This window comes from Saccostrea echinata, unplaced genomic scaffold (assembly GCF_033153115.1).
Source record: "Saccostrea echinata isolate AGI-Se365-2 ecotype Australia unplaced genomic scaffold, CSIRO_AGI_Sech_v1 ptg000001l, whole genome shotgun sequence".
NCBI lineage: Eukaryota > Metazoa > Mollusca > Bivalvia > Ostreida > Ostreidae > Saccostrea > Saccostrea echinata.
Genome location: NW_026889750.1, coordinates 34,783,280 through 34,796,462, shown reverse-complemented (window position 1 = coordinate 34,796,462; position 13,183 = coordinate 34,783,280). Strand labels below are relative to the sequence as shown.

At 32.1% G+C, this 13,183-nt stretch overlaps 1 protein-coding gene across 1 annotated transcript in view; it reads left to right on the top strand.

The window, feature by feature from the left end:
• The window catches only part of LOC133197060 (uncharacterized), a 28,647-nt gene that overhangs the window by 2,130 nt on the left and 13,334 nt on the right, over positions 1-13,183 (top strand). The window contains exons 2-22 of the mRNA XM_061332903.1: positions 484-777; positions 1,554-1,844; positions 2,226-2,552; positions 2,762-2,891; positions 3,120-3,361; positions 3,732-4,028; positions 4,823-4,965; positions 5,973-6,142; positions 6,287-6,431; positions 6,643-6,645; positions 7,138-7,333; positions 7,561-7,796; positions 7,921-8,146; positions 8,844-9,086; positions 9,176-9,304; positions 9,412-9,615; positions 11,221-11,469; positions 11,578-11,779; positions 11,917-12,083; positions 12,570-12,731; positions 12,832-12,960. Coding sequence (XP_061188887.1) covers positions 484-777; positions 1,554-1,844; positions 2,226-2,552; positions 2,762-2,891; positions 3,120-3,361; positions 3,732-4,028; positions 4,823-4,965; positions 5,973-6,142; positions 6,287-6,431; positions 6,643-6,645; positions 7,138-7,333; positions 7,561-7,796; positions 7,921-8,146; positions 8,844-9,086; positions 9,176-9,304; positions 9,412-9,615; positions 11,221-11,469; positions 11,578-11,779; positions 11,917-12,083; positions 12,570-12,731; positions 12,832-12,960 — 4,185 coding nt within the window. The remainder of the gene's footprint in view (positions 1-483; positions 778-1,553; positions 1,845-2,225; positions 2,553-2,761; positions 2,892-3,119; positions 3,362-3,731; positions 4,029-4,822; positions 4,966-5,972; positions 6,143-6,286; positions 6,432-6,642; positions 6,646-7,137; positions 7,334-7,560; positions 7,797-7,920; positions 8,147-8,843; positions 9,087-9,175; positions 9,305-9,411; positions 9,616-11,220; positions 11,470-11,577; positions 11,780-11,916; positions 12,084-12,569; positions 12,732-12,831; positions 12,961-13,183) is intronic.

The window sequence follows — 13,183 nt, the reverse complement described above, 5'->3', positions numbered from 1 at the left end:
ATGGATGATACATCTAAGGATTCACACTACTGGTCTTGCTTCGGATGCTGGATCTGACCTACATTTTCCGGATGAGTAACCAGATTAAAGTTTTTGGAGCAGATCTCATTTCCAAGTAACTTTAAGGCCTATCTGAACCAAAGTTGCATGGATGATGCATCAAGGGACGAACAATCTCAAAACTTGCTTCGGATGCTGGATTTGACTTAAATTTTCTGGATGAGTGACTAGTTTTAAGTTTTCAGATAAGTCTATTCCCAAGTAACTGCAAGCCCTATCAGACCAAAATTGCATAAATGTTGCATCTAGGGATGCACACTCCTAGATTATTAATTTAGTGTGGGACTTTGCCTTACTTAAAGACAACATTCGTTGAGGTGAGCTCTGTAATCTCTGATTACCTATGTTTATTTCAAGCTTTTAATTTTTACGCAAATTTCAATTCCGTAAATCGGATTAACAAAAAAGTATTTTGTATTTTAGGACCTAATTTAGGAGCAAAGATCACAGAATATAACATAACTACACATGGCATAGAGTTGAAGTGGAGACATCCGTCCAGAGATTCTGACCTGGTACAGTCTTACAGTGTTGAGCTGAAGAGTGCTGAAAATTCTATTATAATGAAAAATGAATTTGTCGGAAGGCAAACAGATTACAAACTGAAGTCAGATTTTGTACCTGGTGCTGTGTACGTGTTTACTATTATTTCCACGGTATTACTCAGCGATCCGCAGGAAACCATCCATGTTCGCTCAGAAAACAGATATATCGTAGGTACGTCTGATCCATCGGTTCCGTTTTTTCCATTCATTAATTGTGTGGATATTTTATTAGAAAAAGACGTTAATGGTAATCTAATAACAAAGCTTTATGATAAACAAGATGACTTTCACTTTTCAATCGTCAACTTCCCTTACTTATGCAGCAATATACCCTTATCACCTGCATACGAGGTTTATATCTCTCAGTTGATTCGATACGCCAGAGCATGCTCTACGTATGAACAATTTCTAAAACGAGGTAAGTTATTGACAAAGTTGTTGAAACAAGAATAGCAACAGTCTCGTTTAAAGTCATCATTTCGTAAGTTCTATGGTCGATACAATTACCTTGTCAGCAAATACAATCTTTCATAAAGTCTGACAGACTTTTATCATACTAACTGTAAGGCCATTATTTACACACTGAATTGTCGCCGGATTTTTCCGTTATTTCCTGATCATGACAGGGAGCACACGGCGGGTGTGACAGGTCGGCAGGGATGCTCATTCCTCCATGGCACCTGATCCCACCTCTGATGTCTTAGAGGCCCGTGTTTGCTCTGCTCCTATTTTGTAATGTTTAATGGACGTTTGAGCTCAAATACTGTTCGTTATCTCCACATATTTCATTGGTACTGCACATTGTTTAGAAGTATATATTATTGAAAGTTGGGAATGGAAAACCAAATAAATGTTCAATTTGGAACTGACAAGATATATGCAGCTAAACAGTAATATTTCCTCGTTCTCTTCACATATTTTTCATTCTGCTTTGTTATATTTTTGCAGAGCCACTTCCTCCTGGCCCTATCTTTAGAAATGTTAGTAGCTTCCACCCAGAGAAATTAAACCTCACATGGTCTCTTCCACGAAACAACACTCGTGTTTATAAATATAGGATTACTATTGATAACGATTATTATTACTCATACTCCAATGCAATAGTCTGGTCGAATAGATTGGATCCCGGGAGAAATTATTCAGTCAGTCTTATCGCAATCAGTCGAGATGACTATTATGGCTACTACCCGTATGAAACAAAAGAAAGCGTTCTATACAAGGAACAGATAGAAACTCTACGTGAGTGTGAATTTATTTCAAATTCATTGAGTTAAGGCAAAGGTTGTTTCATTTTCTTATACACATTTTATGTATTTAATTCTAGATTTTGATATGAACAAAACAACTTGAATTCTAAATACACAATAATAGATGTTCAAAGTACAATAGATAAACCTACATAAAACATCTCTTGCTTTGATCAGATGCTACCAATGAATTATCCTTTCACGCCTTCATTTAAAAAGGGCATTATTTGATGTAATGATAATTTGTTGAACTTTTGCTGATGTAAATGTCCAAAAATAAAGATCTAGCATCAGATGAACCGTACAGTCTACCAAAAACAATATTGTTTTTAAATGCAAGTCATTATCTAACCTTCATATTCATCACACAAAGGTACACCTACATTAAACATTTCTTATGACGAAAACCCGATAGTACCATATCGTTCTACATTGAGGATAAATGCTTCTGTTCTAAATAATCCTGACTTCCCACCTGTCACCGAAACCAAATGGCGAAAGATCAAAAATGGGATGATGACCGATTTAGACACGACAGAAGAAAGATATAGAGGAAGTTTGCTGGACCTCGAAGATCCTCTTCTGGTCATCAACAGAGTGGACTTCGATCTTGATGGTGGTTTTTTCTACCAATGTCTTGCACTGAACTCAGACGGATGGGGGTCAAGTTTGAATTCCGTCAACGTAAGGGTTTCAGGAAGTATGTGTTCTCAAATGTAAGCTTTTGTAGCTAATGTTTTATATTTTCGAGTATCTAAATAATTGCAATTCTTCATTGACCCGTAAGTCATGTCAAACTTCTGTACTGATAAAGACCTGTATGTATTTTTGGAATTTTAAACTGTATTTACAATTGTTAATAATCAATACTTTTTAATCTGAATTCATGTATGAATCACTATTTTTCAGGCTTGCACTTTTCTGAGCCATGCAACAAATCTAGGGAATGCTTACCAAATATTGCTTTAGAGTGTCGCACTGAGCAATGTCTCTGTAATTCTTCTTTTTATCACAAAAATTCGACTTGTTATAATAGTAAGTGTCTATTTATCTGAAATAAATGTGATAAATTTGTTACTTACAAGATATTGCTCATTCATTAAAAGTATAATGCAGTTTTTCTCATTCAAGGTAACGTTCATGCACATATAAAATAGCGGTAACCGATTCTTGCAACATATATTACAACTTATACTGTATGTTTGTTTCAAACAAAAGGAAACCGTTTGTTGGCTGGATCAATTCAAATAAAAAGTACAACATGTAGTTTTTCGATTGAATGGAACCCGCCCTCTCAGGATGAGGAGCTGATATCAGGGTATGAGATAATCCTTGAAGAAAACTGGAGGTCAAAAGAAAACTTTCCAGTTGGAAATCAAACAGCGTATACATCTCTATGTAACCTTAGACCAGGCCGCCTTTATGAAATCCATATCAGGACCGAAGTTCAATTGAGCAACCCTGATCAGACCATTTACATAGATAACCCGAGGACTGAAGTGATTTTAGGTATTTTGTGAAGAGTTAACTGTTTACTTCATATCAATGTCCAATGAAACAATTCCATATCTATCTGGTAGGCAATTAAGATTCTTTAGTAATGTATTCATAATAACAACAGAAAGTTTTTAATTTTTTACTCGATTACCATGTATAAGCTCTCTTTTCAAGGCCAAATTACATATACATGTATATAACAATGAGTATAAAATGTAACAATTGTAAACATGTGACATACTGGAAACTATTTCATCTTTATATCATTCAAAAATCAATATATATAACGAAGATCGCAAATTTAAAAAAAATGGTTATAATTCATTTAGCTAAGTTCTCTTTGTTTTGTGTTCAATATAAATTATATTTTTTTCTGTAATAGAGCCACTGTCACCTGGACCATTATCAACTTCCTGCAATTTCTCCGCGGACAATTTATTTTTGAGGTGGACTGATTCAGAGAACAATAGCTTTGTTAACCGTTATAAAGTGAACATCGATGGCTATGAACAAATGACAGAGGGGGACGTGCCGGAGATATTTTGGGAGAAACTTCTGATGTCACACAACTATTATAACGTTACTATTACAGCATTAAGTTATGGATATACAACTAATTATCCTTCATATGGGGAACGTGAAAGTAAACCATCTGTTTATACCATAAAAACATTAGAAAGTAAGAATTTGTTCTTAAATCATAAACTATCTATTGAAGCATTCTAAGGTTATTTATCATGTAGATGTTACTTAAGTTGCATATTCCTAGTTACTCACAGGCACTTGTTTCTGTAATAAATGTTTTAACCCATATAGTTTAATAATAACACAAGGTATCCAGCTCCGAATTACGTGGAGTTCATGTGTACCCCCTCCTTAGAATCGCACTCATTTACACTTTCAGAGGAAATGCACTGACAAACTGTTTATTATCATTGTCTTCTACGTAAATTTTTCTACACAACCATTTAAGGCATGTTCATCTTTAATTTCCTTTGTCTCCGTAAACAGCGTCAAAACTCTTCTCGCAGAGTGGAAAAGTCGAATCACACTATGAAATGGTACATTAATATGCTATGGATTAAACAATTCATTACCGAAACAAGTGCCTGTGTAGTTACTGTATACCTTTATATTTGTAAAATATTAATTGTAAATACCAATGCAAGAATTAATATGCATGCATTCATCATTTGACGAAAAATTTCCATTCAAAATCTTTTATCATATTATTTGTGAAGTTCCATCTTTCAGATTCAAATTTTACTTGGGTTTTTTTTTTTTGTCAAAAACGTACCTTAAAGCAAAAAAGGTTTTCAATCTTCTGAATTTCTATTTCCCGAAACGTTTTCTTGATTTTTAATACCATTACAAATATTCATATCCAGAATTAATCATATCAAATATGCTATACAATATACATGAATTGATCTAAATAAAGAAATATAAATAATATTATGTGATCTTTCTCAGGCCAGTATGATGTAAATGTATCCATGCCATATGGAGACGGCGACTTCGTTCTCACTGGAAATGATAATACGAGTCAAAGATTAAAAGCCATAACTACAGCTTATATTGGTAACGGGTCGATGGAAGGGTTCAACAATGTCATAGTAAGCTTTAATTAGGTTGTTTTTTTCAGCTCTTCAAAATTTTTTCTTATTTAAATATTTTGGATTTCCAACGTTTCGGCATGAGCATCACTGAAGAGATAATTTATCGAAATGCGCATCTGGTGCATCAAAATTGGTACCATATATGATTTACATTATGACCCCTGGGTCAAGGCCTCAACAGGTGGACTGTTAGTGCCCGAGGGACTACAGTCCAGTAGCTAAGTACTTCAGTTCTAGCTTGAAAATACGAATATATATTTAATTGTTGTGGTAAAATTAAGAAATTTATTTCAAAATTAAGGATTATTTCCCTCATGCATAGCTCTGATCCTTCGACGTATTTGGCTCCAGTCTTTGATACGCTCTTTTTCTGCTCTTCAAAGTTTTTTTTTCTAATTATATGAATATTTTGGATTTCCATCGTTTCGGCATGGGAACTTGAACATCATTTGTCGAAATGTGCATCTGGTGCATCAAAATTGGTACCGTATATGATTTTTATTGATGTTTCTCTTAAATAATAAATAATCGAGCGAGTACAAAGAAGTCTGGAGTTGGATCTATGCTTTTCGGAACAATTTATTAGTAAAAAAAATATGTGTGAAATGTAACACAATTAAGTAAACATGTATTGCAATCCTTTTTTGTATATATTTCCTTTGTAGAAGTTGCTTTTCATATTATATTACAAACTATAAAGTATCTATTTCATATAAAATGTTTGAGTTTACGAAAATCTTTACATACGCTTTTCCATTTCTCAAATGCTTAGATTTTTCAATTCTTGTAGTACTTTATTTAGATCAGCATTTAACAAGCTCCCAAGAGCATTCTCATTTTTAAAAAAAAAAATATAGTAGAAAGAAATTTAAGCATTGAATATACAAACAAATATACTTCATAGTCCAAACCGATTAGGAAGTATCAATGTTAATCTGAAAACTTTGCCCTTTGCGTCTATGATGATATAGCAGTGTTTTATAGTAAGATATGTTAAATTTTAGATTGGAACAAATGGTATAATTGGACTGAATCCGAGGAGCGATAACTTTAATAGGGCTGACAATCCTGATAAACACTCGCTAAAAAAGAAAGACAAACAAATTATTTGTCCCTTTTGTACGGATTTATCATCAGACGCTTCAGGAAAAGTATATTTCCAATCTTATGAGAGGTATTTATATTTCCTATACTTTTCAAGAAACTTTTTTACATGATAAAAAATTTCTAGAAGACATTCACTTTCCTTTACATTTCTGATTGTAAGAAAAATGGATAAATCAATCTTCCCGTAATCTACAGCTTACATATATTGTAGAAAAGAGAATGCAAAAGACATTGCGTTAATAGAAAAAGCAGATAAAATTGTAAAGAAATACTTCAAGGATTTTAAAGATTTTGAAGCTACCTGGCTCGTGAAAGTGACGTGGGAAAATATGACACTTTTTGATCATAAATCACAGGTATTGATTTTGATACGATGTACATGACACTGAATGTATAATTTCATGACACATATAATATTTAATCTGCCTTCATACTCTTATGTGTAAAGTGTCGATGAACACTTATATACTCAGAACTACACCCTTATCTTATTTTTTTTACATAGCTTGGTAAAACTTAAAAATCAAACTTCATATTCCTGTAAGAATATCGACTCACTTGTCTGAGAAAGTATTTTAATCCATCCAGCAAGGTATTCCTATGGAAAACTTGAAATTTGGGTAAAACTGAGAAAACCAACAGTTGATTTCAATTGTTTAATTATTCATTAAGTATTGATGAATAGAAACATATCCAGAGATTCAATGTATATCAAATACTCTGAATGGTGAGGTTGAATAGATGCAAGCAGTTTGGCATTATTTATAGGAATGTAAGTAAACTCTGGCCAATAACAGCTGATTCAATAATTATTTCTTAATAAGCTGTTTTTAAGAGTGACACACGCTGATCATGCAGTATAAGAGACTTTCATTTTTCAAGTCTCATAAAGCACGATAAACTTTAAAAATATTCTGCGTTATATTTACTCTTAAGATTATAAAACATGTAATAAAATATTCTTAAGCGTTTGGTTGATCTATTTTTAAGGAGTAATTTAAGTTGAAAGATTAGAATAAAAGAATTTACGCAGATACTACAATAGTTTTTTTTTAATTTTAGAAAGTAACTTTCCAGTGTCTCCTGATATCAGATGGCGACAACACATTTACAGTAATGAATTATTTGGATGTGAATTTGCAGTCTATTAAAGAGCGGAAAATTGTTATAGGATACCGATACCGTAGCATTTCGAAAACAAATCCCTTTTCCCTTCAAGAGGGAGCTTTTACGATGAGCAAAAACCCTGGAAATCGAGGTTATTATATGTGTACTTTTAAATTTAAAACTTTGTAGATGCACAATTCAATGTATGTCCTATAATTGTTTCATTATGATTTATTTTTAAAAAATGTTATTTTTCCACCACGATAACGTGAGTGAATGTAGCAAACTGAACACTATTATAGATCATATGAGAAGTTTAATCTTTTTGACATTCACTGTACTTAGAATATTTATACTCTTTATTGAATTTTCTAACAGGTGAACCTGGTGTCTGGATCTACAAAATGACGGAAGGGGTACGGGAATTAAAAGATAAAGCAGCGTGCACAAAGTGGCATTTGGAAAATAATAATAATTTTGGTAACAGCAGGCCACACATTCAATGTCCTTGTCATAACAGGCTTCTCAAGTTTGACCCGCGATTCACCATAAACAGATTTGACAAAGAAAACAGGTTACTGTGCTATGCTTCCGTGATAGTAGACTCCAACATTGTAAGTATACAAAGATTAAAAATCCTAATTAACAAACATCTGATTTATTTCAAATAATTACAAACTGTTCAATAAAGAAAACTGAACCTCGGTAACTTTATCAAAATCTCGTTCTTAATCTCAGGAATGTTGCTATGATATGTACGCCGACACAAATAATTTAGGGCCATTACAACGATCAAAGCCAAAAGCAGGAACCATTTTAAAGTATAATCCGTTCTTTCAACGCCCCAACTACACCAAGAATGATCGGACACCAAAACATCAGTGCTGTAGTACAGGACAATGTGACTTGTACTACAAACTTCGTCATATTCCAAGTTGTTATAGGAGGTCTCCTTTTCAAACTGGTATATCAGAAGCATCTTTTATTATCAATTTCTTAACATATATATATATATATATATATATATATATATATATATATATATATATATATATATATATATATATATACATTATCGATAAAATAAAGTTCGATGAAGACATCGACTTTCCGGTAGATTTTTGTTATTTATGTACACGTCAGATACTCTAAATTGTTTATTAGTACTTTTGAAAACGCAATATATTTTTGCTGGCTCAGTCATTAGTCAGTCTGAAAATTAAGCAAATAGAAAATTAGCAATTATCGGTACTTATTTCTATTTTGCAAGAAAGTTTTCACACTTTGAAATAAAATTAAAACATTTCCTTTTTCTTCCGTTTCCAAGTCAGCTGTAGTAATTTAAAAAATTATGTTGCAGGCATATTCAAAGTTTATGATTGTCGTTATTGTGCAGTTTGATTAAGATTAATAGTTCCGTCATTGAAACTACTGCATATATTCCATCTCCCGAGCTCGTTCGGGATCATAATACTTTCAAACTACAATCAGACCTAAGGAAAGTTAGGCTTTCTTAGCCACGATGTAATAAATTTTAATTTGTTGGTTAAAAATTACTCGCAGAATTCTAAAATTTCTATAAACAAACCAGTTTGTCTACAAACTGCTGACTTTTCTTGAAGGAGACCAGTTTATCTACAAACTGTTGACTTTTCTTGAAGGAATTAACTATGGGGATCCCCATATAACTACACTTGATGGCAAGGACTACACCTTTAATGGGTATGGAGAATACACCATGATGAAAATAAACTCCAGCACAACGAACTTCGAACTGCAGGCTCGAACAGATCTTGTAACAACGGAAAGTGGAAAGATTATCAATGCCTCAATATTTAGTGCTTTTGTGGCTAAAGACCAAACAGGAGCCAAAGTACAGGTCGAAATGTCCAAAGACAAAAAATGTAAGAATTATCCATGTTATGCGTATCTTTTCTTTGTAACAAGGTATGTTTGTATCTACAATTGTACAATACATTACGATTTTTTTCAGTGATGGTTATATTGGTCAATGGAAGAGATCTGACAAATAAATTCAAAAATACAAGCTACACATTCTTGACATCTGATATATTTCTGCAGTGGGAAAATGACAAAATTTCTGCTTCATTTTTGAAATCGAGTAAGGAACAAAATAATTTTACGATCATTACTATGTACACGTATTACTTCATTACTCAAACAAAATTAATGAAGAAGGCAATGAAAATTTGAGTTTACTCATTCCAGCAATTGCTGTTAAAGTAAGTCTAGGAAAAGACTTTTTGGTCTGCGAAACGCTTGTCAGCAAGAACCATAAAGGAAAGATACTGGGCTTAATGGGAAACTTTGATGGAATTAAAGAAAACGATTTCATTCTGCCAAATGGAACACAGTTACATGAAAATTTGACAAGCACAGAGAGGCGAATATTTTATAACTTTGGACAGCAATGTATGTTTTTCCTATTTTTCAACATTTCTATATATATTTTAGCCTTTTTTCTTCCTTGTAGTATTCTAACACTATATATATATATATATATATATATATATATATATATATATATATATATATATATATATATATATATATATATATATATATATATATTAGGGATGTCAACGAGTACCCGGTTAACCGGGTACTCGATCGAACGTCCGAGTATCGAATACTAAAAATGGTACTCGGAAGTGTATTTGTTCTTATTTCAAAGTACATATTTTTATCAAAAACTTATCAAAAAAATTACTTAAATGTTCATACGGAAACTAGCGTGTCGTCATCTACACCTGTAAAACACCTGTTATCGCCTGTGGCTGTATATATACGGTAATTAATGACCAATCATGTGGTACACAGCAGTTCTCACCTATTGAAGTACTTAATTTTTGGATGGCTTCAATGATTGTTTTCAGTAAACATCGTTTAAGCATGGTCTATTATCTTCTTAAATTATTTAATATACACATGTACGGCGGCGAAGTCAGACATGCATAGAAATGCCGCTACCGAAGAAATGTTTAGAAATAATTAAAGATTTTAAAAAATGTTGAAAGTCAGTTTGCATAGTAAGTTTAGTGGGAAACAATCAATATATAAAATAATATTAGACTAGCGATCCCAACAACGTCCTTTCCTTCTCTTTCGCTAGTCTAACATCAAAACCTGCGTAACAGATTGTCTTCTCTTTTTTTGCGTTGATGAAATAGGTCCTATAAACAAGAACTGTAAACCATTTGTAATTTTTGATGTATGAATTGTGTCTTTTGTGTTTATTTGATAAATAAATTTGGTACCAAAAATTCATTTCCCTTTGACTCAGTTGTTTACATACATTTATTAAACGTGATAAAAACAGCTTTCGGATTTAACAGAGCTTAACCAGGCTCAAGAAAATTAACACACTTGTTTTTTCATTTTTACCGAGTACTCGGGTACTCGATCGGAAAAACGTCCGAGTAACCGATTATCAAAAATTGACCGATTTGACATCCCTAATATATATATATATATATATATATATATATATATATATATATATATATATATATATATATATATATATATATATATATATATATATATATATATATAGCCGTCGTCTGACAGGCATTAGTGATAAATCATTGTGCTTATAACAAAACATTAGTGCTTTTATGTTCTTCTATATCAATAATTATAGTACTTGAAGTCAACTTGCATTGCTTTTGCAAGATAAGTTGTTAATTGTGCAAAGTTAGGAAGCACGGGTTCAAATGATGCCTCTTTGGTCTTTATAATGCCTAGAAAAGATACATAATTATATATGATTAGATAATCAATGATTTCTGTTTATTGTCTAATAATTCTTTTTTTTTGAGAATGCATATTTTCTAATATATATATATATATATATATATATATATATATATATATATATATATATATATATATATATATATATATATATATATATATATAAACTTTTGCCTATATATTTTATATTACCAAAGCATATATTTTCTTATGTCAAGAACAACCTTGTGTTCTAACCAGTTTTTCCTTATTTTGTTAAAGGGTTGGTAAATGAAAGTTCGCTTTTTCAATATGATGAAAGCATGACCTACAGAAATTTTTCACATCCCGATTTTGTGCCAATATTTACCGACGAAATGGATGCAGATCGGCTAGATGATGCAAAGACAAAATGTGGTCCACGTCCTTCGTCAGCCTGTATTTCTGACTATCTTGCAACGGGGGACCTGAATCTTGCATTGTCATCTGGAAAGAAAGAGAAAAGCTCGAAAGCAGATATCGCTGTCATAGGTCGGCTTATTTTACCCACGAAAATCTGGTTGACCTCGATCTCGACTGTATATTACTTTTGGTTAGCTTTTAGGCTCTGTTTTATAGTTTTAAATTCTCTTTTTTCAGAAAATGAAACGCCGCAAATATCTGGTAATACCACAATAAATGTTGAAATTAACAAGGAGGTGGATTTGATGTTCAACGTCTCTGATGATGGAAATCAAAGACCAGTGTACAAAATTCTGCATCAACCTAGGAATTTTTTCTTCGATAATAAAACTGGAATTGCTAAATGGACTCCAACAACTGATAACATGGCAGGAATCAGGTTAATTTTACTTTAAATTATTTTATGTAATGTTTAATGTGACTTAAGAATACCATAATTCAATAATTTTCTATCGTATACTGCCCATCTGCTGAATTGGAGAACCTAAAAAGTATAATAAATTTGTTTGCTGACAGTATCATCGCAGAAGATGCAGTTGGCGCTCTATCTCCTGTATTAGATGTTATAATCAACGTATGCCCCGGATGTGGAAATCATGGTGCATGTAATTATGAATCTGCTTTTCCAACAGCAAACGATCAGATACACAGAGTCACTTGCAACTGTGAAATTGGGTATTCTGGTAAGTTTCACTTTACTTTTTTCTTCGAATGTGATGTATATCACTATAATATTACTCGTAATGCAATAAATATTTTGCAAATATTTGAATTACGTTTTTGGTATTTTAGCAGCCATTTAACAAAGTAATCCTTTGATTTTGCTGCTTATGGTTATATTTTTTTTTTCGCAGAATTGGTATTCTTAGTCAGAATTGCTGAGAATGTTTTTAATTTCTCAACATTTACGGTTGTATTCAAGAATGTGGAACCAGATCCCTTTTTTAAATGACAAAATCCTGTCAGATATCTTTTTAAATTCGCATTCCCTTATTTGTATACATTTCTTTTACTACAGTTTATATCAGAAATTGATAAGCATATTACAATGATTACCGCAGCTCAAGAATCAAAATGAATAATCTTTTTCTAAATGTTTCCTTTGCTTTCTTAGAAGTTTTAAAAAGATTTGAATTTCAAAATAAAATAGATGTACTTTCTATTTTCAGGTGAGATGTGTGAAAAAGAAACAGATGCATGTCTTCAAAGTCCATGTTCCCATGGAAGGGACTGCATTGACCTTACTCCCGAAGAAGAAGTCAAATTAGGCCGTGGATATAATTGCTCAGAATGTCCGAGTGGCTTTAAGGAAATTGAAAATAAATGTGCAGGTTATTTGCAGGTTTTGCTTCTTATAAATTTATTTTTTTGTAGAAATTTCATAAATTTAAATATCTTGTAAACATGTACCATCGTTTTTCCTTCAATAAGATATTGATGAATGTTCTTCTGCATCGACCAGTTCCTGTAACGTTACTACCGAGACTTGTGAAAACACAGAGGGGAGTTATATATGTAATTGTATCAGTGGTTTTAGAAAAGTTGATGGCATTTGTCAAGGTGAGTGCTTGTGCACTAAAAGTATATTCTACTTATATTGTTTTTTTTTTGCCCCCAACAATAATTATGCAGACCAACTTTTTTCACGAAGTGGAATAAAAAAAATATACAGATACAAAAAAAACACAATTATGTTAATATAGGCAAGTATGTTTTTCTTCTGTTGGAATGGATTTTTATGAATTATTTCATATTTAGGTATGGGGAGTTTGTGTTGTTAATA